This window comes from Carcharodon carcharias, chromosome 8 (assembly GCF_017639515.1).
Source record: "Carcharodon carcharias isolate sCarCar2 chromosome 8, sCarCar2.pri, whole genome shotgun sequence".
Lineage (NCBI taxonomy): Eukaryota > Metazoa > Chordata > Chondrichthyes > Lamniformes > Lamnidae > Carcharodon > Carcharodon carcharias.
The window spans coordinates 16,114,736-16,142,363 of NC_054474.1; the positions used below are offsets into that span (position 1 = coordinate 16,114,736).

Here is a 27,628-nt window from a genome sequence, read left to right on the forward strand (position 1 = left end):
TCCAATAATTTATTTAGATTTTTCTTTTCCCACCTATTTCCATTATTTTTAAATGTATTTCCAGCCATTGTTTTATCTCTACCTTTTAGCCTTTTTTGATTCCTTCACCCCAACCCCCACCCTCACTAGGGCTATCTGTACCTTGCTTATCCTGCTTTCTACCCTTAATTAGCACATTCCCTTAGATAATATCACCATCTTCAACACCTCTTTGTCCTTTTGTCTATGACATCTTTTGGTTATCTCCACCTATCACTGGCCCTCTATCCAGCTCTACCCACCCCCCCCCCCCCGCCCCTTAAACCAGCTTATATTTCACCTCTTTTCTATTTTTACTTAGTTCTGTTGAAGAATCATTTGGACTCGAAACGTTAACTGTGTTCCTCTCCGCAGATGCTGCCAGACCTGCTGAGTTTTTCCAGGTATTTTTATTTTTGTTTTGGATTTCCAGCATCCGCAGTTTTTTGCTTTTAAATTAATTTAGTTTGTTATGAATGCTATGCGCATTAGGATAGAGAACTTTCAGTTTTGTCTTTCTGTTACCTTTGTAACATCAAGTCTTGACTTTTGATGAATTCTTAGATTTTTTTCTCTCTGTCCCTTCCTGCCATTCTCTGACCCTCATTTCTTATATTACTACTTTGGTCTCCTGTCTTGACTCTATACCATGAATTGCTAGTTATACCCAACTTTGATCCCTCACCCCTTTTTAGTTTCGTTTAAAGCCCTCTCTCCTTCTCTAGCTATGTGATTTGCAAGGACACTTGTCCCAGCACTGTTCAGGTGTAAACCATCCCAACGGTACAGGCCCCACTGGATTCCCCCCCACTGCATGTTCCTTTCCAGCCCAGAGCAAATGTCCCAAACCCTGGCACCAGGCAGACAACATAGCCATCTGGACTTTTGCGCTTTGTTGCAGAGAACAGTGTCAATCTCCCTCACTGTACTATCCCCTCCTACCATTACATTCCCTTTTGCTCCCCCCGCTTGAACGGCTTCCTGTACCACAGTGCCGTGGCCAGCCAGCTCATCCACCTTGCAGACCTCGCTTTCATCCACACAGGCTGTGAGCACCTCAAACCTGTTTGACAATTGCAAAGCCTAAGGCTCCTCCCATACTGTCTGCTCGGACCCATTACCTGCCTCACCGACAGTCACTTCCCCCTGTCCCTCACTGCTGACAAAAGCAGACGACCCTCTTCTAAGAGGCGTTACTGTCTTCTGGAACAAAGTATCCAGGTATTTCTCCCCCTCCTTTATGTTGCGCAGTGTCTGCATTTCGGCTTCTAGATCAATAATCCTGATCCAGAATTCCTCAAGCTGCTTATACTTCCTGCAGATGTGTTTGCCTTGGCATCCAAAATCTCCCACATCCCACAGCTGGAACATAACACCTGCCCCACCATTCTAACTACGTTATTTAGTTAATTCATTTTAATTGCTTTCTTCCTACGTATGTTACAATTTACTGTGTTTATTGAATGCTAGTACCACTGACAACTGAAGGTTATATGCTTCTTAACTACAAGGTATGTGCTTTAGATGTTTGTTTAATTTACTTTATTTTTATTGCTTTTCTTATATTTATTGTTTTATTTTAATTTTAAAGTTTTCATATTTTGGTTTATTAGTTCAAAGTTTTAGTTCTTTTTATTTATAGATCTACCTGAACTCACCTGTCTTAAGCTGGTTTCTCACACACTGTCCCTTAGATTAAAGCACTCACCAGCCAATCAACTTACACGATCCCTGCGACATCACAGTTGCTTTTTTTTAACTTTGTCATCCTCCTGCAGCTTCCCAGAAGCAGAAACAAGGAAACAGCCGCTCCTCAGCTCCACTCCTCACTCGAAACCCCGGCCTGTATTTAGAGGCGTTCCTCAGCTCCCAACTGTCACCTGCAGGTCTGTTCCCCTCCGATTCCCAGTAACAAGGTAGAAGTTGAAGCCAACTGGGCAAGTGGAATCACACCTGATTTCCCGCTGTAAGTGGCAGTTACTCCAGTTGTATACAGTTGAACCAGTAAACACGTCAACCAGATCCAGTAAGATTCCAATGTCCCCGTTAAAGCCAAATGGACAAACAGGGATACCAGCTGGTCTCCAGTTATAATCATCAGCCATTCCAGTTGCATTCAGTTAAAACCAGTTGTGACCCTTTATTCTTAGGGAAGTCAGTTATAACCATTTGGTATTTCCAACTGGCTCCAACTGATTTTTCCTCAGCCAACCCATGTTGGAAAAGTTTGGGGAGTAAGTTGCTGCATCAGACATTTCCTGTGCTCCAAGTTTTTTTTAATTCATTCACGCTATATGAGCTGGGCCAGCATTTATTGCCCATTCCTAGTTGCCTTTGAGAAGGTGGTGGTGAGCTGCCTTCTTGAACTGCTGCAGTCCATGTGGTGTAGGTACACCCACAGTGCTGTTAGGAAGGGAGTTCCAGGATTTTTACCCAGTGACAGTGAAGGAACGGCAATATATTTCCAAATCCGGATGGTGAGCGGCTTAGAGGGGAACCTCCAGGTGGTGGTGTTCCCATCTGCCTGCTGTCCTTGTCCTTCGAGATGGTAGTGGTCATGGGTTTGGAAGGTGCTGTCTAAGGAGCCTTAGTGAATTCCTGCAGTGCATCTTGTGGATGGTACACACTGCTGCTACTGTGCGTCAGTGGTGGAGGGAGTGAATGTTTTGTGGATATGGTGCCAATCAAGCAGGCTGCTTTGTCCTGGATGGTGTCCAGCTTCTTCAGTGTTGTGGGAGCTGGACTCATCCAGGCAACTGGGGAGTATTCCATCACACTCCTGACCTGTGCCTTGTAGATGGTGGGCAGACTTTGGGTTGTCAGGAGCTGAGTTACTTGTTGCATGATTCTCAGCCTCTGATCTGCTCTTGTAGCCACAGTATTTATATGGCTTGCCCAGTTCAGTTTCTGGTCAGTGGTAAGCCCCCAGGATGTTGATAATGGTGGAGGGAGTGAATGTTTGTGGATGGGGTGCCAATCAAGCAGGTGACTTTGCCTTGGAAGTGATTGAGCTCCTTAAGTGTTGTTGGAGCTGCACTCATCCAGGTAAGTGGTCAGAAATGTGAATAAAAATACATTCCATTGAAAAACAAAAAATGGCAGTAGAGTGAATGTTCATTAGATTGGTTCCTGGAATGAGAGGGTTGTCCTTTAATGAAAGGTTGATTAGAATGGGCCTATACTCACTGAGGGGGCTTAACAAGGTAGATGCTGAATGGTTCTATCACTTGATTGGGGAGTCTAGAACTAGGGGCATTGCCTCAAGATAAGGGGTCGATCATTTAGGACTGAGATGAGCAGGAATTTCTTCACTCAGAAGGCTGCAAGTCTTTGGAATTCACTACCCCAGAGGGTTGTGGATGCTCAGTTGTTGAGCATATTCAAGGCTAAGAGTGATGGATTTTTGGGCCGAAATCTTCCATTCTAGAATCTAAGTTTGGTTGCAGGCATGGAAGTTGCAGTGATTTTTGCTGAGGTGGAGGGGTGGTGTTGTCGGTTGTTGGGGCCAGGACTGCTGACCTCGTGCAACCTTGCACTCGTCAGCCCATTAACTATGCACCTGCATAGAACACAGAGATCCTCATGGCAGGGCCGGGCAGGAAGTCACCCTCCCCGCCATTACCTTGTGGGGTCAAAGTTCTGGGCACCCCATCTAAAGGACATCCAGACAGCCATTCACTCGCTGCAGGCCAGGAGCTTCAGCCAGGCTGTCCTTAATATCCCAAGTGAAGACAACAACATGCGGCCCCACGGTTCAATAAAACCTGCCTGGAGAGTCTCCTCCAGGCCATCCAGGAAAAGTGGTAGGTGCTGTTTCCCCGGGATGGCAGTAAGAGGCCCTCCCATCTAACCACGGCAGCCTGGATGGAGATCGCAGCAGAGGTTAGCACCCATGGGGCCTAGCACAGAAACATCCAGCAGTGTCGGAAGAGGGGAAATGATCTGGTGTGCTCCACCAGGGTAAGTGCACCGTCTACTCCCACTGCAAACTGACACTCATGGGACATCAGGCAGTCTAAGTGTGTGAGTGCACAGGGATGTCAGACAGGAGTTTGGGTTGCAGCACTCACGAGCAGATGGGACATCTGCACTGAATTTGTGCCAGGCACTTCATGCTTTCAATCTTCTATCAGTTGCAGGACATCCTGCTCAATCATTTACTGGAGAGGGCTCAGCGGCTGCCATAGGCATGCATGCTCCTGAACTGCTCACACAATCATTGGGATGAAATCTGTCTTTCAGCAGGAGGAGAATGCTCACAAGCAGCAGGATCAATCCCCGGCTAAAGGCGGAAATCCAGATATTCGAGTCTTCACCCCCTTTAGAGGAGCAGTCTGCCAAGATAGCCAGGGTGGAGCAGGATTGTGCCCTGTGCTGAAGGTGAGATAGGACTCCCCCCAGTAAGCCAGTGAGGTTGCCTGCAGTCTGCAGTTATCGGCTGTACCCACAGAGTAACAAACTGCTTTAATTAAGGAGCCTGCGTTAATCATTATAAATCTTTTTTCAACTTTCAAGGTACCAGCAAGAAAAGGGGGAGGCTCACAATGGAAAACAGCCCCAAACCCACCTCTGAGGAGGATGCCTCAGAAGCCTCAGAGGATGCACCATCACGGTGTCCACCTGCACTCTCCACCTGCATAGATACACTCACCTCGCTGGCTCCGAGTTCTAGAGTAGGCTCAGGGTCGCAATCTGGTGAGCACATCATTGACACATGTCCACAGCTCATAGAGAAAGTGACAGCCAATGCCCCTGACACTTGGAGGACTGCTGGAGGCCAGGCCTGTTCTCAAGCCCCATACAGATGACAATTTCTGGACTCGATCCTAAAAGACATGTTGGAGAGGCAGAGATGGACAGGGCAATGCCAGGCAGAGGTGCCAGGGTCCATGCAGAGACTGGACCGAAAGCTGGAGGAATCCATCCACATGCTGCCTGTTGTAGTAGCTCCAGTATGCAAGCGCTTGGCTGCCTCCATGGAAATGGTGGCAGCCACCTTGGAGACCCAGGTCCAGCAGAATGCACAGTAGCTGCTGGATATGTATTCGGGCCTGCACTCCGTTGCTCTAGTCATGGGTACAGTGCAGCAATCCCTAGGCGAGAGAGGGACAGTGCACCCTGACATCCCTCCAGGTACCTCTTGTCCTCAAGGAGTCAGGGAGGTGCCATCGGGCACCTACAGGGGGTGGGGAGCACCAGCCAGGCAACCTGGGGGCTCAATCCCAGTACACCAAGGCAGAGTTCCCTGCCGCTCCACCTCCCTTCTGCCAGCGATCCCATCGCCTCCAGCAGGTCAGGCTGAGGAGATTGCACCTGCAACTAGCAGGAGACATTTAGCAGGCTGGGGCTCTCTAGGCCTCAGACCAACAGTGGATGCCCACCAAAATCATCACAGTCAATAGGACATACCAGTCAGCAAGCTGCCTCCAGCTCAGCTGTGGATGCCGGGCTGCACCTAGACGCAGGGATAGACAACAGAAGATTCAGAAGTATTAAAAGGACACAGGTGGCACGGGGGTATACCATTTGTCTATAGTTTCGGTACTTGTAAATATATGCTCACTTGCATAGTTTGGAATTTTTCTGGATCCTAACTCAGCAACCCATAGTGCAGGTGAGGCACCCTCAGTGATGGGACTCTGTCGTTATCTCGAAACTTCTCAGGATGATAAAGATGTCGAGGGAAATGGGTTTATTATCTTGAGTATTGCTGAAAAAAGAGACATGTCTAAGCTTTTCGTCTTACACTTGTCAGGATGTAAAGCATGAGGAAAAGCTTAGACATGTCTCTTTTTTCAGCAATACTCAAGCTCTGTACCACCCAATAACTATTGGTTAATTGTCTGCAAGTGGTGATTTGGGGGCGGGGGGGGGTGGGGGTGGGGGTGGGGGGGGGGGGGGGGGGGGGGGGGGGGCGGGGGGCGGGGGGGCGCAGTAGTGGTGTGTATTGGGGGGCAAGAGCGTGATTTTCCTTGATCAATCTGCATGGAGGAGCAATCTCGAGGGGACAAATGGTGTTCTCATGCTGCTCCTCCCTGTAAAGCTGTTCCTTTCTGCCAGGTTGGGGGCAGGTGTAAGGGTGACATGAGTGCATCCCAGCTGAGGTTTGATTTGATTTGGCTTCTCATTTGTCATGCACACAGACTTTGTGAGGACATGGAAAAATCTCAGTTCTATTTACAGGTGCCTGAGGATGCAGGAGAACAATGTGCTTTGCAGGTTTTAACGCGTGCATTATTAATGCCATAGCTCTGTATATCAGCACAGTTTGGTGCATGCAAAGAATCAAACCACCAGCAGGGTAGATGGTAACTAGTGCAATTTAATTCATCTATCATAAATCAAGGTACATTAGAGCAAAGTATAATGACTGTAACCGGATGCTGGAGCTTTTCTGTCAGCAGAGGATAGAAAACCAAAATATTAAGAAAATGTGTCGGTAGCTTACTCTGTCTGGAATCTGTCAGCTATCAGACTGGCACGGGCCTGTCTGCCATGTCGTACCCCTGCCATGCCCTCTGCATGTGGCTCAGCGACATCTTGGCCCTTGTCAGCTCCTTCCCCCTCACCATGCTCATCGTCAGAGGAGACATCTCGGTCTTCCATGTCTCCCTCAGCCAAGATATCCCTCCTTTGTAGCGCTAGGTTGTGCACGGCGTAGCAGACAATGATGATCCGGACACTGTGGCAAATATCGGACACCCCCGCCGGACCAGTCCAAACATTTGAACCTCACCTTTAGGAGGTCTATCATATACTCAATCATGGACCTGGTGGTGGCATGTGCTGCACTGTAGCTCTCCTCAGCAGCACTCAGCAGATAGCAATCGTGCATCATCAGCCAGGTCTTCTGGAGATATTCCTTGCCCCCAAAGAGCCAGCCCAGCAATCTCCGAGGTTCTTCAAAAACCTGTAGCACTGGAAGGGCACCTGGGTGTCCTCGGGCTGGCACGGACAAGATGGGCTGAATGGCCTCCTTCTGTGCTGTAACTTTTCTATGGTTCTATGGTTCTAAGTGGGTCAGAATGTAGGCATTGTGAGAGCTCCCTGGGAACAGAGCACAAACATGTAGGATTTGTCTTCTGTGATCACATATCAGCTGCATGTTCAAAGAATGGAATCCTTTGATATTGATGAATGTGACTGGCTGTTGCCAGGGAGCTCTCAAGGCCACTTGTGTGCAGTCAGTAGTTCCTTGCACTTGCAGAAAACCTGTGATTGCTGCAAATCCAAACCCTCTTGCAACCTGGCTTTCAGGATCCAGGCAGAATTGGACCAATTGATGTGCTCTCATGAACAGGGCATCTGTCACCTCCTGTGTGCACTTGTGTATCACTGACTGGAAATGCTGCACAGGTCCCCATTGGAGACCTGGGAGGAGCCATTGGCAAAGAAGCTTAAGGTGATGGTGACCTTCAACGCCATTGGAATGGGATTGCCTCCAAGTCCTTGCAGCCGCAGGTCATCATGGATAAGCTGGTGGATGTTGCATTCTAAGGACATTCTAAGACATCTCCTTCTGCTAATCTGTAGATAGCTGCACAGCCTGCAATATCCCAATGATCGGGCCAATGCTTGCTGTTGCAGTGAACCCTGTTCTCCAGCATCCTGACCTTCTTGAGACCCCACTGCTTCTTGCTACTCAGGCTGTTGCTCCCTCTGGCCATTGGCTAACCTCCGATGGGCCTCCTTCTCCTCATCTGGATGGGAGTCAGTAGAAAGGCAGGGTTGCCTGGAGCCTGCACATCATCTAGGCCTCAATGGATCTGTGAATGAATTGAAGTAATAAATGTAGTGAGCAGATTCTTTGGTTTGCCTCCATCTCAGAACCACCAAGCCAGTGCTAAGACCTGTGCCTGGCTTCCGTCTGGATATGGCAACTCCGCCCCACCCCTTCCAGGTGAAGGACATTCTGGAGGACCAGAGATGGGTGTTCCTCCTGTTTATACATGACTGTGCATAGAGGCATTGCTCTTTGACCAGGGTGATGGGAGCCATGTGCAAGAACCCTCCCTCTGACACTACTTAGCTTGTCTCCACTACCCTCAAGACTCTATAGAGAGACCATTGCCTTGGCAGCATAGAAAAACTAACCACATGAGTCCTTGTCAGACATGACCACTCACCTGGGAAGATGGAGATTTGGAGTTGGAAATTTGCTGCTGCCTACCAACCGTGCCCATAGGAGGCATCCACCTCCCTCCCTCGCTGTTTCTGACAGCAGCCGATGGCAAATTGCACAGAATGAACGGCAGCTCCACAACTTGCTGAGATCTCAATGTTATGAGGCCCATGAGTGGGGAACAAACCTGCTGCCAGGTGGGCTTCACCATAGAGAGGAGAACACAACTGAGCATAGTTGTCATCCAGTTGTCTCATGGTTGTTAGGGTGTCCCTTTTGTTGGCCAAATGTGCTGCCTTTGAACTCCACCCACCCGAAAAGACCCTCCTCCCATTTCGCGGTATCACAGTTTTACATCAAATACATGGCATTGTTGAGAATTGAAAAATATGTTAGCTTTGAGATTTGCTTCATCACTTTCTACTTTCCCTGTCACCCACCAACATCCCCCCCATCATCCTTGACTCACCCGATATAACCATTCTTCTCCCCGTCACCCTTGAACATTCCCCTGTTACCCTTGTACCTATTACCATTCACCTGCACATGCCTTTCCGCCCCTCTGAGCCTATGCCTGTTACTGTCCCCATGCCCACCCTCTCCCTGACCTTTCCTATTATCCAAGCCACCTGTTTTGACCACTTCCATGAACACCCCGATGAAACCTTCAGCTACCTCACTATCACCCTGGACCTGCCACTCTACTGCATCCCACTCCCCCCTCTCAGTGTGACTGTCCCCTCCACTGCCCAGTGCCCCCAGTTCAATCCTTGGGACCCCACCATGACAGCACCGACCCTGCCCTCAGTACCATCTACCTCCCACCGTCCTTGCTCAGAAACCCCCCTTCCCCATCCAATCACAGAACCCAACAAGAAAGGCCCTTCCCTCTAATCCATGTTGCTGCACCCTTGCTGCCCCGGACAGACTCCTCCTTCCCGGGTCAGCCTTCCTCCCTGCCCCAGAAAGACAGCCTCTTTCTTTCCTGGCCAACCTTCCTCCCCCGACCTCCAATGTCCAGCCTCCACTCCACCCTTCCAACCCTACACCCCTTCCCTTCACCTGCCTCCTATGTCCAACCTTCACTCCATCCTTCCATTCCACCCTGCCCTTCGACCCTTCGCCTGCCTCCAATGTCCAGACTTTGTGCAACTTGTCCTACTGTCACCCACCAACATCCCTCCCATCATCCTTGACTCACCCGATATAACCATTCTTCTCCCCGTCACCCTTGAATATTCCCCTGTTACCCTTGCACCTATTACCATCTACCTGCACAAGCCTTCCCTCCCCTCTGAGCCTATGCCTGTTACTGTCCCCATGCCCACCCTCTCCCTGTTCTGTTGAAGGGTCATGAGGACTCGAAACATCAACTTTGTTCTTCTCCGCCGATGCTGCCAGACCTGTTGAGTTTTTCCAGGTATTTCTGTTTTTGTTTTGGATTTCCAGCATCCGCAGTTTTTTGTTTTTATTTTTTTGTTTTTATCTCTCCCTGACCCTTCCCATTATCCGAACCACCTGCTTTGTTCACTTCCGTGAACACCCCCATGAAACCTTCAGCTACATCACTATCGTCCTGGACCTGCCACTCTACTGCATCCCACTCCCCCCTCTCAGTGTGACTGTCATATATTACAGATATGCGAATAGTCCCCTAGAAGGCCAAAGCAGCATCTACGCACCTCAAAGCCATGGAAGAAGTCAAGCTCGCCAGCTGCAGGCCACTTACATACAGCCGTAAAAGTGAATATTCTAATTTCTGACTGGTGGGGAACTTAATTCGTAGGGGGATCTTAATTCCGGCGAAACGGACTTTTAATGAGCATGCATGACTTTCTAATGCATTCAAAAGGGCTTCTCGACACTGTTCGCCAGGACGCTTGGCCTGACTTTAACCAACCCTTAAAATCCTGAGAACAGAATTCCTTAAGTTCAACCCGATGTCAGGAAACTGAGCCTTGGCTTTACGCCAAATTAATCTGCCCCGCCAACAAGCTTCCTGCTGGTGCTGGCGGGACTGGAAGATTCTGCCCTCGGACTCTAAAGGAGTCAGGAGAGACAGAGAGCCAGTCAGTAAAGTGAGATTGAGACAAAGATCCTATTTTTTTAATGGACTGCAGCGATTCAAGAAGGCAGCTCACCACCACCTTCTCAAGGGCAACAAGGGATGAGCAATAAATGCTGGCCCAGCCAGCGAAGCCCACATCCCATGAATGAATTTTTAAAAAAAGTTACTCCAGGGCAACCCGGTTAGGGGTGATCAACCAACTCTAAGCAGGGCTACAACACGGAAGGAGCACAGTAAAATCCAACAAAGTTGTCAGGTTGTTTGGTTTTTTTAATAGTTTGGTGGAGGCAGTGGCATAGTGGTATTGTCACTGACTAGTATTCCAGAGACACAGCATAATGCTCTGGGGACGCTGGTTTGAATCTCCACCACAGCAGATGGTGAAATTTGACTTCAGTAGAAATTTGGAATTAAAAGTCTGATGATGACCACGAAACCCTTGACAATTGTTGTAAAAACCCATCTGGTTCACTAATGTCCCTTTAGGGAAAGAAATCTGCTGTCCTTACCTGGTCTGGCCTGGATGTGACTCCAGACCCACAGCAATGTGGTTGACTCTTCAACGAACAAGGGCAACTAGGGATGGGCAATAAATGCCGGCCTAACCAGTGACGCCCACATCCCATGAACAAATAAAAAAAAAAGTTTGGAACATAACCCATGTGGCCTGTTAAGTTTCCAAAATCTGAATGCAAACAAATTTGGCTCAGTGCGAATTAAACCATGAGGTGAATTTCCTCACACTTTCACTATCAAAAACAGTGATTTATTTCTGTATGTTATACATGTCTTGGAAACATTTCATATTCAGTTTCACACAATATGCTATGTACAATATACATCACACACAAAAAATGTTTACTATGTTGTAAATTGTTAAATGTGGATAAAATCTCGGCGTAATGTTTTATTTCTTAGCAATTCCTCCTATAAGTGGGATATCGCTACCCCCTCCCCCCCCCCAACACACACACAATGATCTACGCTGTTTTACCACCCACCCCTTATTATTAATGTAACTGTAAACAATAGCTGCGGCTTTAGTGATCGTGGCAGAATTCCATTCAAAAACACCGAGCAGAGACACAATAAAAATACAAGAGGGTCACAATTAACACTTTAAAGATGGGAGAGCTGCAGGAAACATTGACAGCACCATTGCAGCGCTACGGGTCCAAATGCCCCTGTTTGGGCCAAATGGTCGGCAGCGAGGGAGCATCTTTGAATCTGAGCAATGTGTTGGCGTCAGTTGACACCAGGCTCAGATTCCATAGAGCCTATCAATTGAAGGAGGAAGGGAAGACTTATGTAAGGATGTAAGGAATTCCACAGTTTGGAGCGCAGAGTGATGGAGGAGAGGGGTAAAAAAAAAGGCAAAAACTGTTCCCGCTGGCCTAAGGATTGAGAACAAGAGGGTACAGATTTAAGGTAATCGGCAAAAAAGAAAGCAACGGAGACACGAGGAAACACTTTTATCACGCAGTGACTGGTTAAGACCTGGAATGCACTGCCTGAGAGTGGGTGGTGGAGGCAGGTTTAGTTGAGGCATTCGAAAGGGACTATTGCCTGAAAGGGAAGAACATGCAGGGTTCTGGTGAAAGGTGGGGGAGGGGCACCAGGTGATTTGCTCATCCGGAGAGCCGGCGCAGACATGACGGGCTGAATGTTCTCTCTGCTGTGTAACTATTATGTGATTGTGTGAGTTCCACAATTTGGAGTGGAGACTGAGGGAGGGGAGGTGTTCCACAGTTTGGAGGGGAGACTGAGGGAGGCGGGGGTTTCACTGGAGTGCCTGAAGTACCTGAAAATGAATCCGAGTAAGGGAATGAGTGTTGACATCAGCAGGTCGATAATATCTGGATGAGGAAAGTGCATGTTGGAGCTTTTTGGAGTTCAGGAGAAATAAGAGGAGAAAGTTGAAAGGAGCAATCTCATTGTATTATTCATGAAAGAGAGTCCGAATTGGTGAGTCACACGATGGTTTTGTCAATGAATAAAAAGTATGCACTTTTTTGCTGCAATCCCATCTTTAGAAGTTCTAGCAAGCTAGACCACAGTAGCATTTCCAGTTAATACACAGAGGTATGTGATAACACTGAGTAGGATATCATTAAATAAATCAGCAGCAATTCAGTGATCAAACTCAAAATAACTGACCATCAGGGGTTGTTTAACAACTGAAAATTCATTCATAAAGGTACTGAACGGCCAAGGTGTGAATATCACAACGAAACTGTGTTTTGTGAATGAACTCAGGTAGAACAAATTGAAGCCTATCGGTGAGCAGCTACTAACCATGGTCAAGATACGACTGAGCTTTGAAGCAATTTTTATCCAACAGCTCGTGAGGATAAACAAGGGGTTGACTGATTTAGTGAGAAGGATTGAGGGATTAGGTGAGAAGGTAGGTATTTCTTCAAATCTCTTTTGAAAGCTGTTACTGAACTTGTTTCTCTTGGCCTTCGAGGCAGTGTGTTCCAGGTTAAAATTCCCTCACCTCAATGGGAATAAAAAGCACAACGGAGATGTAAAACAGGTTGCTGCCTCGCTACCACTTGTCTTATGCTGTTGCGTGTGGTCAAAGGTGACCCCAAGCTTTTGTCCTTGATTCTTGGTCTTCGCTGAATTCACTGACCTGAGCGAGGGCATGAACACAACAATGGTTGTCATTAACCTAATGGACTCGTGATGCCTCTTGGTCACTTGGTCACACTTGTGTGTGTATGTGTGTGTTGATCTATGCGTGTGTGCGCATGTGCATGCATGTTGATGCGTATGTGCGGGCATTGATGAGTGCGTGTTGATACGTGTGTGTTGATACATGCGCGTTGGTTGAAGGACAAAATTAGACTTGGCTGTGATGCTCCTTCCAGAGAACAATAGCCTGCCAATATTCACTGTCTCAACTCATGTGTGAAGGGTGCCGACTAGGGTGAGGTACCTGGAGGAGCAGGGGGTCATGACACTTCTGAAAATTTGTCTCCTGGGCTAATGGTTCCATGTTGTGGGAATTAAAAGCAGATCATTCATCCCCTCAGTCACAGAGAGATCACACCATAAACGGTTCACTCAATTTAAAAATCATTACGTTCAAATCCCTTCATGGCCTTGCCCTTCCCTATCTCTGTAACCACCTCCAGTCCCACAAACACCTGAGATCTCTGCTTTCCTCCAATTCTGGCCTCCGGCATATCCCTGATTTGCATCCCTCCAATATTGCTGGCCATGCCATCCGCTGTATAGGCCTGAAACTCTGGAATTCCTTCCTAAACTTCTCCGCCTCTCTATCTCCCTTTCCTCCTTGAAGATACTCCTTAAAAACCTATGTTTTTGATCAAGCTTTTAGTCACCTGTCCTAATATTCCTTATGTGGCTTGCTGTCAAATTTTTGTTTGATAAGCTCCTGTGAGGCACCTTGCGTCATTTTACTACATTGAAAGCTCTATGTTAATACAAGTCATCATTGTATATAATAATCAATGATATTTCAGCGTATCACATATCTCTGCAGGCCAGGCGCCTGCCCAGATTTAGCAATAAAAGTATCAATTTCAACAAGAAGACAGAAGCATTTACAAAACCATGATTTCAGTCATCATCAAAAAAATAACAATTATAATCCTGTTAACATGAAATGCACAGAACACTCTCCTCTTTCTCCCTTCTCATCCTTTCTCTCCCTCCCAATAATATTCACATTGATTAATCTGCTTTGTGTATTTTTAAGCTTGTGTAATTATTTTTGTAAGAGCAGAGGTTATGAAGAGAAAGAATGGGAGGGGATTGCCTGAGCCGTGTACATTACAGGAATGAAAGAAGAGCTAAGCTGAGTACAAAATATCACAAAGCAGAAGATGATGACACCAAGAGAAATGAGGACCCTAATATTCCATATGCATCAAAATCTGACAGGGGGAAGTTTAAAAAGTAATGGCTAATATTCAATGGTATCGCTGTTGGTTGGGGATTGGCTAGGTAGGAGGGCAGTCTAGTTTCAGGCTAGGCAGGAAGACAGTCTGGGGTTGGGGCTAGACAATAGTGCAGTCCAGGGTTGCAGCTAGACAGTAGTGCAGTCTGGGTCATGGCTAGACAGGAGCGCAGTCTGGGCTGTGGTTAGACAGGAGTGCAGTCTGGAGTTCTTCCCCAGTGTTCCGGACAATATTTATCCCTCAACCAATATTAAAAATAACAATTATCAAGTCATTTATTTCACTGCTGATTGTGGGATCTTGCTGTGCATAAATTGGCTGCTGCATTTCCTACATTACCACAGTGACTGCACTTCAAAAGTACTTCATTGGCTGGTAAAGCGCCTTGGAACATCAAGACGTCACGAAGGGCACTATAATGCAAGTTCTTTTTCTCTGTATACTAATGTCATCACCATTTCTATAGCTTACGAGACAGGGTCAGGCAATCTAGTAAATTGGTAGCACAGATACAGGCTAGCAGTACATGATAATCAGATGAGAGGGATTGTGTGTGTGAGAGAGAGAGAGAGAGTGAGAGACTGTCTGGGACCCAAACATTGAACAACTCAATATCTCAATGTTAAACAATATTTCAGAAAGGAAATCACTTGAATTTTCTCAAAGAGGGGAGATTTTGGCTGCTCACTATTTAATGTGAAATTGTGCAGACGTTCTTTATACAAACATTAACAATCTCACAATAAATAGTTGACACTGAGAAGCTGGGTATTCCTGCCCCTCCCCCAGTGTGGAACCTGTGAACAAGCAACTTGTAAATGTTCAAAGTTAAACTCTATTATTTTTATATTGCAGTGTCAAAATACACAGATTCCCAGTAAATTTCTGAGTTTGGCAATAAAAGTAGAGGAAAAAAATAAAACTAATAGAAAACAACACAGACTTTCAAAAGGACTCTTCGAATAAAGTCATAATTACAAATCTGGTTATATATAGTTTCTTTTTTTTGGAAAGCTAAGGTCCTCCAACACAGTTAGGGAAGGTTTCAAACTTATTCCCAGGCAGCTAGTTACAGAGACTGCCAAATTTTCATTTGCAGTGAAATAACTGCAATTGAAAACCGGGCTGTTTGTATACTGAATGAGTTACACACCCGGGAAGTCAGCTGAAAATCCACCTCTCTGGTTCCCTTGATATTTAGTCACTTCATGCCAGTTGTAGTGGAAGAACTGCTTAGAGTGAGCGAGATATTCGCCGGAATAAAGTCTAAAATGTTGCATTGGGCTGATACAGTGAACTAGGATTCCTGCGGAGATTCTTCCTGTGGGAATCGGGGCCTAGAAGCGGGAGGTGCTTTCTGGGGTAATGGGATCCACAGGCTGTGTACTCCGTCCCTCGCGCTCCTGAGCGCCGTGCGAAAGGTGTCCATAGTCATTGCTGTGAATGATCTGCCCCGAGGTCTCAGGACACCAGGCTGATCTGCACCTACACCTGTCCGGCCGTCTGCAAAACTCCGAGGCCATGTCTGTGTTTATACTTGAGGGTTTTCTATTATGAAAGAAGAAAAGGAACAAGAGTTAAGTGACAGCCCAAAAGGTTGGAGCAGGATGTCATTGCTGTTTCTCTTTCTTTAGCCCCTGCACACACACATATAGCTCTTATGAGGCTTCGCTCCTCTGAGATCTCTGTGCTCTTCCAATTCCCATCACTCGTCATTAGCAGACATGCCTTCAGCTAGTTAGACCCTGAGCTCTGGGATTCTCTCCCTAAACATTTCTGCCTCTTTACTCCTCTCTCCTCTTCTAAAACATTTCTTAAAATCTATCACTTTGACCAAGATTTTGGTCCCCTGTCTTGATGTCTCCTTATGTAGCTCAGTGTCAAATCTTTGTTTGATAAAGGTCCTGTGAAGTGTCTTGGGGTGTTTTACGCTAAATTTGCCAGTTGTTGTTGGTTACTTCTTCCAGTAGCAATTACATGGTTGATAACATGTTGAATAAGTGATGGCATTTATTTGGCCAACTTATGACCTCTAATTTTTCTTAGGCAGTCTCTCAGGATCAAGAATGACTTGCTTTCACTCTGGTTCAACATATGAATTAGGAGCAGGAGTAAGTCAATTCATCCCTTGAGACTGCTCCACCATTCAATAAGATCATGGCTAAACTGATTGCAACCTCCCCTTGATAACCTTTCACCCCCTTGCTTATCAAAAATCTATCTACCTCCGCCTTAAAAATATTCAAAGATTCTGCTTCTGCTGCCTTTTGAGGAAGAGAGTTCCAAACACTCACGACCCTCTGAGAGGACTTTTTTTCCTCATCTCTGTCTTAAGTGGGTGACCCCTTATTTTCAAACAGTGACCCCTAGATCTAGATTCTCCCACTAGAGGAAAAATCCTAATTACTTGCTGTACCTGCACAATAACCTTTTTTGATTCATGCACAAGGACACCCAGATCCCTCTGCATCTCAGAGCTCTGCAATCTCTCACCATTTCGATAATATGCTCCTTTATTATTCTTCCTGCTAAAATGGATAATTTCACATTTTCCCACATAATACTCCATTTACTTCAAGGGAGATGGTGGCATAGTGGTATTGTCACTAGATTGGTAATCCAGAGACCCAGGGCAACGCTCTGGGTTTGAATCCCACCATGGCGGATGGTGAAATTTGAAGTCACTAAAAAAAAATCTGGAATTAAAAGTCTAATGATGACTATGACACCATTGTTGATTGTTATAAAAACCCATCTGGTCCCTTTAGGGAAGGAAATCTGGAAGGAGGCTGTCTTTACCTGGTCTGGCCTACATGTGACTCCATACCCACAGCAATGTGGTTGACTCTTAAATGCCCTCAAGGACAATAAATGCTGGCCTAGCCAGTGATGCCCATATTCCAAGAATGAATAAAAAATTGCCAGATCTTCGCCCACTCACTTAACCTATCTATATCCCTTCTTAGCCTCATATCCTCTTTAAAACTTACTGTCCTACATTAGCAAATTTAGCAACCATACCTTTGGCCCCTTCATCCAAGCCATTTAGATAAGTTGTAAAAAGTTGAGGCCCCAGCACTGATCCCAGTGGCACACCACCCATTACATCTAGCCAACCAGAAAATGATCCATTTATGCCTACCCTCTGTTTCCTGTTAGCTAGCCAATCTTCTATCCGTGCTAATATGTTACCCCCTACACCATGAGCTTTTATTTTCTGCAAAAACCTTTGATGTGACACCTTAGCAAATGCCTTTTGGAAATCTACATTCACCTACATCTACATCAAAATCCATCAGTTCCCCTTTATCCACAGCATGTGTTACTTCTTCAAAGAACTCCAATAAATTGGTTAAACATGTTTTTCCTTTCACAAATCCACGCTGACTGCCTGATTGCCTTGAATTTCTCTAAGTGCCCTCCTATGACACCTTTAATGATAACTTCTAACATTTTTCTTATGACAGATGTTAAACTAACTAGTTTGTAGTTTCCTAATTTCTGTCTTCCTCTTTTTTTGCTATTTTCCAATGCAACGTGGGAAAATGTGAGGTTATGTGAGGCACTTTGGCAGGAAGAATAGAGGAGCTGAATATTATTTAAATGGAGAAAGACTGCAGAAAGCTGCAACACAGAGAGATTTGGGGGTCCTTGTGCATGAATCACAAAAAGCTAACATACAATTCAACAGGTAACTGGAATGTTGGCCTTTATTTCAAAGGGAATGGAGTATAAAAATAGGGAAGTCTTGCTAAAACTATACAAGGCACAAGTTATACCACACCTAGAATACTGTGAACAGTTTTGGTCCCCTTACCTAAGGAAAGATATACTATTTACATGGCTTGCTACAACACTGGTCCCAACACGATTCAGTTGTAGACTGTCCCAACAGTACAGCCCCCACTTTCCCCATTACTGGTGTCAGTGACCCATGAACTGGAACCCCCTTCTCCCACAACAGCCTTTGAGCCACACAGTCATCTGCCTAATTTTATTTACCCTATGCCAATTGTCATTGGGTTCTGAGATGACTGATAAGTCCAATGTGCAATCTGCAGTCTCTGCCACATGCAGGGCAGGTGGTGTTTGAAGGATTGGGTAGATGGGCTGTTTGGATGTTTGTTCACTCCCTCCAATGTCTCAACTATGCTTTTTCGCACCCCTGTCATTCCCTCAATGTGTTTGGTGCCATTCCAAATGAGCCTTCTCCATTTTGGCCGGTCACAAGCCAGGTTCTCCCGTGAGTTGATGGGTATGTTTGACCTCTTCAGGGATGCTTTGAGGACATCCCTAAAGCATTTCCACTGTCCTCCTGGGAGTCTCCTGCCACAAATGAGTTCCAAGTAGAGCAGTCACTTCTGGAGTCTGGTATCTGGCAAACGAATGGCAATCTCCCATGCAGCGGAGCTGGTTTGAGTGATTAGTGTCTTGATGCTGGGCATGTTGGTTTAGGAGAGGATGTTGATGTTGATTTGCCTTTCTTGCCACTGGATTTGGAAGATCTTGCAAAGGCAATACTGGTAGTAATTCTCTCTAACATTCAGAAGGACTAGGACAGAAGGTGCATGGGAACACCACCAACTGACACACACCATCCTGTCTTGGATATATAATTGGATGTTCCTTCATGGTCGCTGGGTCAAAATCCTGGAGTTTTCTCCCTAACAGCACTGTGCGTGTACCTACACCACGTGGAATACACTAGTTCAAGAAGGTGGCTCATCACCACCTCCTTAAGGGCAATTAGGGATGGCAATAAATGCCAGGCTTGCCAACAGCATCCTCATCCCAGGAATCTATAAAGTAATATAATAAATTCAACAGGTTCTTGGTTAAGGGGTGTTGACAGTCAGGCCTACTCTGTAGTAATAGAAGCTGAAACATGGCTATAGATGATGAAGCTTTCACCAAATGCATCATATGTTTAAATTATATGACACCCACTTGTGATTGGTTAACCTTGTTGGGATAGTCTACATTCAGCACAAACCAAGCAAACCATAACTAAATTTGTAGAATATGTATTGGTCCTCTATCCCTCTACACTCTGTGAAACTGAGATTCAAATGGAAGGAGAGACTCTGAACTTAACTTGTTTTTATTTGGTAGAATCAAAGTCACGTTATGCAGGATTTTTTTTTTAATGTTGAGAGTAGTAGATGATGTAGGTAAAAGCAGGTGGTCTTTGTGAGCAAGTGAGTTATGATAAAATTAGCACAGTTTAAGTTTAGATTCCTATCTCCTTCCCTCACAAATGTGTTGTACCTGAGACCTAAGAATATTTGGTGGAACAATGTAGAGGGAGGTTTCCCATTTTCTTTTTATTCATTGGATGTGGACGTGGCTGGTTAGGCAGCACTTACTGCCCATCTCTAGTTGCCCGTGTTCAGAGGGCATTTAAGAATCAACCACATTGCTGTGGGTCTGGACTCACATGTAGGCCAGTCCAAGTAAGGACAACAGATTTCCTTAGCGAACCAGATGGTTTCATGGTCAGCATTAGACTTTTAATTCCAGATTTCTTTTTATTGAATTCAAATTCCACCATCTGCTGGGTTCCCAGAGCATTATCGCGGGTCTCTGGATTATTAGTCCAGTGACAATACCACTACGCTTCCTAGTATATTGAGTTATAGAATGGTCACAGCTTAGAAGGACTTGGTTCAGCCATCTGCACTAAAACTATTTCTTCTTAAAGTCTATCCCTATCCTGCTTACAATTCCCAATACTTTCGAGTTTTGTATCATCTGCAAATTTTGAAATTGTGTCCCTAACACCCATGTCTAGATTATTAATGTATATCCTAAAAAGCGGTGTTCCCAGTACCGATCCCTAGGGAACACCACTGTATACCTTCCTTTAGTTCAAGAAACAACAGCTGACCACTACCTTCTATTTCTTAAAAACAAAAAACTGTGGATGCTGGAAATCCAAAACAAAAACAGAATTACCTGGAAAAACTCAGCAGGTCTGGCAGCATTGGCGGAGAAGAAAACAGTTGATGTTTCGAGTCCTCATGACCCTTCAACAGAACTGGGTGAATCCAAGGAGGGGTGAAATATAAGCTGGTTTAAGGTGGGTGGCGGGGGGGGGGGGGGGGTTGGGTGGGGGGAGAGAAGTGGAGGGGGGTGGTGTGGTTGTAGGGACAAGCAAGCAGAGAGAGGAGCAGATAATCAAAAGATGTCACAGACAAAAGAACAAAAGAACACAGAGGTGTCGAAGTTGGTGATATTATCTAAACAAATGTGCTAATTAAGAATGGATGGTAGGGCACTCAAAGTACAGCTCTAGTGGAGGTGGGGGGGGCATAAAAGATTTAAAACTAATGAAAATAGGTGGGAAAAGAAAAATCTATATAAATTATTGGAAAAAAATAAAAGGAAGGGGGAAGAAACAGAAAGGGGATGGGGATGGAGGAGGGAGTTCAAGATCTAAAGTTGTTGAATTCAATATTCAGTCCTTCTATTTCCTGTCAATCAGCAAACTTCATATCCATGCTGCCACTTTCCTTTTGAGGAATCTTTACTCTGAATCTAACTCGTGTTGTACTTGCCCTAGGAGTGTTTGATGTAGAGTGAGCTTTACTCTGTATTTAAACCAGCGAGTATTTGTGGTGAAACTGAAAGCCTGTAATGAAAAGTGCTCCATTCCCCAGCCCTGGCATTTCTTGCCTGGATTAGCAAAAGCAATACAATGACATTAATTGGGGAATGAAAGAAAATGAAGAGCAGCAATGTTTCAAAAGGATCAGGCAGGTCATGGTTTTATGAAACAGTTAGAGCACCTCCCCACCCTGCACCCTCACCCCTGCACCCCCTGCCCCAACAGCTATCTGCACCTCACCTGAACACCATTTGCTTTTTATGCTTGGTTTCTATCTTCTCAAGCTCTTCAGAAGCCAGGACCATCCCGCTGTCTGTCTGGTTGTCCTGAAATAAATGTTGGAAGAGGATGGAAATTAAATTGCAACAGTGGCATTGCAAAAATATTGCAGCAATGATTGGACAATGATCTCATTTATAGAGCGGTTTGAGTTCATTATAATGCAATGGAATCCACAGGTTAGACTTTCAAATACATTTTTATATGAAAAAAGCGGTGCTGGTAAGAGATAAACATGCCAATGATATTATGGGCTGAACATTTACAAACAGGAATTGGACTCAATGAGGATGGAATTAGTCTCTACCAGTAGCACAGAACAGGCAATATTGAATCAGATGCTCAGTTTATACCCCACCCCAATTTGTTTTCCATTCAAGTCAATGGCTTTTATTTTCTCAGTTTTCTTCCTTTTGTTAAAGGGGTCATTATTCCTGGGGTACAGTTTCCATGGGAGTTAAGGACCCTTCCATTGACCTTATTTCCCAAGTGTAGCCTGATCTCATCCTCACCAGATAACCACACCCGCATTCCAGTCGGGAAATCTGGTTGATAATTCATTCCCGCCTCATTAACCCAGGAGTGAACTGAGGCCCATTGTAGTAACTTCTTCACCCACCAAGCCCCACCTAGCTAACCCAACGCAGGCCAAAGAGAAACGTCCAGACACCTTGGTCTTAACTGGTCAGCACTATAAGATGGTGTATTCATCTTCTGCGACAGTAAGGGAGCCTCTATCAGAATCTATTGGCCAGTCCACTCAGTAATGCAAGACGTGGTAATGGAATATTCCATTTTGCAGAAAGGGGCAGCAGGAGACAAAGAGGCAATTACAATAGAGGAGGAGGAGTTAAACAGGGATTAAGTATTAACCTGGATTTGGGACACATGGATTACTCACATTTTGCATAGGTTTCATTGTCTGTTCCACTGGGACATCTTCAAATGTTTTCACTCTTGATGGGCACTTAATCTGACTCTCCCCACTTATATGTCCGGGAAAAGAGACACAGTTATAGTACCTGCAGGGAAATAAATTCTAGTGAGACAGTGTTGGTCAACGCAACCTAATCGCCACATTCATTGAAACCTATGCCCCAATCCCCATCCTCAATGGAACCCAGACTCTGATAGAAAATCTCAACACAAACTACATTGGTCCATGTGTATGTGCTGGCAACATATATTCGTATAGCATTCTTCGCATGTGTGCGTGCAGGGCTGATGGTGGGCTGATGGGCGTGTATTGGCAGGAATGTATGTAGGGTTGGTGCTGGGTTGGGGGGGTGTATGTAGTACTGGAGGGGGTGTGGTGTGGAGTTGTGCAGCAGCTATCATAAGGCTGCTGGGCTCTGGTAGATGTACAGTAGTCCTGATGAGGTAGGACAGTTTCCTGAGGTTAGGGAATCCTGGGGATAATGCTGGGGTCTGCTGATACAGAAGGGGGAGGTCTCATAGCATGATGCTACTATATGTGGGAAGGAGTCAAAATCTGGGAGTCTTGGAGCAGTAACTGGAGTCTGCTAGTAGGAGAGTCAAGGTACTGTTCAGGTGCAGGGTTCTAAGGTCTGGGTGTACTGCAGAAGATATTGGAGTCTGCTGGTACTAGAGGATGATGAAGTCTCCAACAGTGGTAAAATGGTGGGGTGGCTGATCAGATCGGGGGTAGTTGGGTAAGTTATTGGGTTCTGTTGGTGCTAAATTGGGGGTGGAGCATGGGGGTGGGGGTTAGTCTCCCAGTACTAGCACTTTGGAATGTGCAATCTTTATGTGGTCCTGGGGGTGGAAGCAGAGGATTCCAGGGTGAGACCTCACTGGCAAAGGGGAAGGGCATTGCAGGTTGGTTGTATTTCTGCAATTGGCCAATAATGTTTAAAGGACATATTGGTCTCGGGAAGCTAGATTCCAGCTCTAAGTATGGGATGGGGAGACCCCTGAGTTGGGAATGGGTTGGGCGAAGCTGCTGATGAAGAAGACGCGATTAAGAGCAATGATGAAATGAAATCTATCCTCCAGCTCTAGATGAATTAGTTGATGTCTGGACTGTGTGAGAGTCTGATGTTCCCTCTATTGTTTGCTGAAGTGACACCTCTTACCTCGGTCCTATACTGTCACATCTTAATCTCGATTCAGACCCTTTATCATCTCCATGAGGCATGGATGAATGCGGCTGGGAAAAGCCCAAGTCATCTTCTGTACACTGCAACATACTGAGAGGAATGTAATCTTTCCCATCCTAAAAGAAAAGATAGACTGGAATTTATATGGTACCTTTCACAACCTCAGAATGTCTCAAAGCACTTTATAACCAATAAAGTACTTATGAATTATAGGCAATGTTGAAATGTAGGAAACGCGGCAGCCAGTCCATGCACAGCAATATTTCATAATCATCACCATGTGATGGTGACCAGATGATCTGTTTCAGTGATGCTGGTTGAGGGATAAATATTGGTCCAGGACACCTGGGAGAACTCCCCTGCTCTTCTTCAAAATAGTGACTGTTGGACCATTTATGTCCACCTGAGAGTGTGGATGGGGCTTCGGATTGTTATCGCAATTGAAAGACAGCACTTCCAACAGTGCAGTATTTCCTCAGGTTGTGTCCTGTCATAGAAATTTCAAGAGATGAGGATGTAAAGGCATTTAACAATTAAAAAGTTGCAAGTCAGTCCCTCTTGTAGGGTTCCAGCTTGTTTGGACAGATGATGGAAGGATTCCTGAGGATCTTTGATGATCTCCAGTGGTGACACTGTAAGGAAATGATTAGAAGGTCCTTCGAAGGTTCAGCTCGCAAATGCCCCACCCTGTGCAGCGCGGAACAAAACAGACCAAGAGGATTTTTTGGGATGTGGGCATCACTTGCAAGGCTCGCATCTGTTCCACTGAGGGTGCTGGCCTAGATTTTGTGCTCAGGTCAACGCTTAAGGAGCTCAATGCCATTCAGGACAAAGCAGCCAGCTTGATCAGCACCCCATCCACCGCCTATACATTCACTCCCTCCACTACTGGAGCCTCATGGCAGAAGTGTGTAGCATCTGAAAGATGCACTGCAGGGCCTCGCCAAGCCTCCTTTGACAGCACCTTCCAAACCCGCAACCTCTACCGCCAAAAAGGACAAGGGCAGCAGACGCAAGGGAACCTGCAAAATCTCCTCCAAGTCACACATCATCCTCTCTTGGAATGATATTATTGTTCCTTCATTGTCGCTGGGTCAAAAACCTGAAACTCCCATCCTAACAGCACTGTGGGTATACGTACACCACATGGACTGCGGCAGTTCAAGAAGGTGGCTCATCATCACCTTCTCAAGGGCAATTAGGGATGGGAAACAAATGTTGGCCCTGCCAGTGATGCTCACGTCCCATGAAAGAATTTAAAAAAAAGCCTCTGGAATGGAACTTGAACCCATGACCTGCTGACACAGAGGTCAGATTGCTACCCACTGCGCCAACGCTGTGGGTAACACGAGTGGTGGAAAGCTTTGGGAACCATAGGTCCATAGTCACTTGTTCCTCCCACTTTCCACAAGTCATGCCTCATGAGTTAGTCAATTTCCCTAAGGGGAAACACAAGCAGGGCTCCTTCTCCTGATCACTGTCCAACAAATCCTGCTGGAAGAAGCAGAAATGGAATGAATGAAAAGCTCAAGATATTTTTTGTTCATTGAGCTGAGCCAGTGCAATCTTGAGTGACCAGGTGAAAGTATTTCAGGTGACTCACCTGTTGGACATTGGCTTGCAACAGATCTCCGAGGAGCTCCACCAGATCGGAGAAGGTTGGCCTGTCTTTTGGCTCCCCTTGCCAGCTGCCCAGCATGATACGATAGCTGCCAAAACAACAAATTCACTTGTTAGTCAACATCAGACGGGTCAAGCCTTCCAAGAAATCTGACTGCTCATGGACATCTAGAATTTTAAATTTTCAAGTGTAGAAACCGCAGTTTGCTGGTAGGACTCATTCACTAAGAATGCATTTATATAGCGCCTTTTATATCAAAGAGTAAGAAGCAGGAGTAGACCATCTGGCCCATGAGCCTGCCTGCTCTGTCATTCAACAGGAACATGGCTGATCACCTATCTCAATTCTATCCTTATTTCTCATGATTCCTTACCATCAATAGTCAAGAGATCTCTGTCGTTAATATACTCAACTTTATGATCCAAGGACATTTGAAAGTCCCACACAGCCAATTAAGCACTATTTTGTACTTTTGCAATGTAGGAATCATGGCAGCCAATTTATGCACAGCAAGCTCCCACAAACAGCAGTGTGATTAATCACCAGGTTTACAACAGTTTTATTTTAGTGACATGAGTTGAGGGAATAAATATTTGCCAGGAACCGCCCTGTCCTTCTTCGAATAGTGTGATAGAATCTTTTACTTCCACTTCCAAGACGGCAGAGAGAGTATAACAGGAAAGATACTGATAGTGCAGCATCCCTACAATACCACACTGTGTCAGTCAAGACTTTGTGCTTAAGTTTCTGAACCCACAATCTCCTGACTTACAGGGCAAGGACAGAACAGATTAGATACAGAGTGAAATTCTGTCTACAATATCCCAATAAACAGGCCCACAGACCTGGAATGTATGGCTGAAAGGGCAGTGGAAACAGATCCAATTGGATTGATACTTGAAGGGGGAAAAAAAATTACAGGGCTATGGGGAAAGAGCAGATGGAGTGGGACTAATTGGATGGCTCTTTCAAAGAGCCAGCACCGGCATGATGGGCTGAATGGCCTTCTACACTTTATGATTTCATGATTCTACTTGCTATATTGTGACAGGTAATGCAATCACATTGTAGCACGATCTGACTGCTGGGTTCTATGAACACAGGAACAGAGGGAGGCCATTTAACCCTCTAGCCTATTCCATCATTCAATTAGACCATGGCCTATCTGTAACTTGACACCATCTACCCACCTTAGTTCTGTAACCCTGAATATCCTTGCCTAACAAAATCCTCTCCCTGACTTTCCCTTTTTGCTCCACCTGCCCCTCCCCTTTTCTCAACAGCATAAAACCCATCACATTTCTGCCTTTCTTCAGTTCTGAAGAGGAGCCATATTGGACTCGAAGCATTGACTCCATTTCTCTCTCCACAGATGCTGCCAGACCTGCTGAGTTTTTCCAGCACTTTCTGTTTTCATTTCAACAAATTATCAATTTAGATTAGAAATTTCCAACTGACCCTCCTCAACAACTTGGGAGTTCCAGATTTTCACTACCCTTTGTGTGAAGAAGTAGTTCCTAACTTCAGCCTTGGACATCCTAGCTTTAATTTTAAGGTCATGTCCCCTTGCTCTGGACTACCAAGGAAACTATTTCTATTTCTTTATCTAGCCTACAACTCCTTTAAACATTTTAAACAGTGCAACTGATCAGCCCTTAATCTTCTATACTCCACAGAATACTGGCCTTTTCTCTGCAACCAGGCCATTAATTTAACTCTTTTAATACAATACGATTCTAAGGATCCATAGATATCTCCATTACATTTCCGCTGTGGCGTATTCTGGAGCTCGCATTCTGGTGCCTTCCCGCAGTCTCTGGCAGAATTCCTCGTTGATCTGGACTCCAGGATAGGGAGAAACGCCTGAAACAAGACGGGAAGTCAGTAAGGTAACAAGGAGCTCACTGAGGCCTCATTCACCCAAGTCCTGAACCATAATTTCTCCTCACCCAGAGAAAAGATCTCCCATAGGAGGACCCCAAACGACCAAACATCGCTCTGAGTGGTGTAAACTTTATCGAAAATGCTCTCAGGAGCCATCCACTTGAGTGGGAGTCTAGCCTGGAACAAAGCATAAAAATCAGGAGTTACAATTCATTGTGCTTTTAGTTGACATCTTAAAATTGCTTGTTATGTTTTACCCCAAACTACTGAGCAATTCAGAAAAATTCAAATATTCCAAGGGCAGATACAACATGGATTACATACTAAATGAAGCTCCTTCTACACGGTTCTCATCAAATATTCTCAGATATGGTACAGGTTATGTTCAGAGTTAAGCACTTGCACCTGCCTTGGAGTTTGGGCGTCGCTGGCATGGCTGACATTTATTGCCCATCCCTAGTTGCCCTATAAAGGTGGCGATGGACCTGCTTGAACTGTTAATGATTTGATAAACTGAGTGCCTTGTTAGGCTACTTCACAAGGCACTTAAGAGTCAACCACATTGGTAAGGCCCTGAAGTCACACACAGAACCAGACTAGGTAAGGGCAGCAGGTTTTCTTCTCTAAGGTACGTTATGACAACTTGAGTTTTATTTACAATAATCCAGCAGCTTTATGATTACTTTTACTGAGACCAATGTTTTAAAAAGCATATTTAAAAAAATAATTCTAATTCTCAAACTGCAATGGCAGTATTTGAACTCTTATTCTCTCAATTATTTATCCATCCTTCTAAACCATCTAGATCACCTTCTACCATCCAGGTAGCCGTATGATATGTCAATAATCGGAGCATTCAATCTCCATCAATAGTTTACAACAAACCCGAAACCGAGACGAGAAGAACCCTCAGTGACGAAGAGCTTTGAAAACAGCATTCCAAAGTCACCTGTTTTCCCCAAGCATGTTACACATGCCTT

The 27,628-nt window shown here is 45.4% G+C and overlaps 1 protein-coding gene across 2 annotated transcripts in view; it reads right to left on the reverse strand.

Annotated features, from left to right (window-relative positions):
• Positions 1-11,196: 11,196 nt before the first annotated feature.
• Positions 11,197-27,628, reverse strand: part of flt4 (fms related receptor tyrosine kinase 4) — a 229,774-nt gene continuing 213,342 nt past the window's right edge. For both annotated transcript variants that reach the window (XM_041193455.1, XM_041193457.1), the window contains 7 exons: positions 26,714-26,825; positions 26,528-26,627; positions 24,747-24,852; positions 23,120-23,259; positions 21,925-22,045; positions 20,985-21,070; positions 11,197-15,685 (listed from right to left, as the gene is read on the reverse strand). In XM_041193455.1, coding sequence (XP_041049389.1) covers positions 15,475-15,685; positions 20,985-21,070; positions 21,925-22,045; positions 23,120-23,259; positions 24,747-24,852; positions 26,528-26,627; positions 26,714-26,825 — 876 coding nt within the window. In that variant the 3' untranslated portion in view covers positions 11,197-15,474. The remainder of the gene's footprint in view (positions 15,686-20,984; positions 21,071-21,924; positions 22,046-23,119; positions 23,260-24,746; positions 24,853-26,527; positions 26,628-26,713; positions 26,826-27,628) is intronic.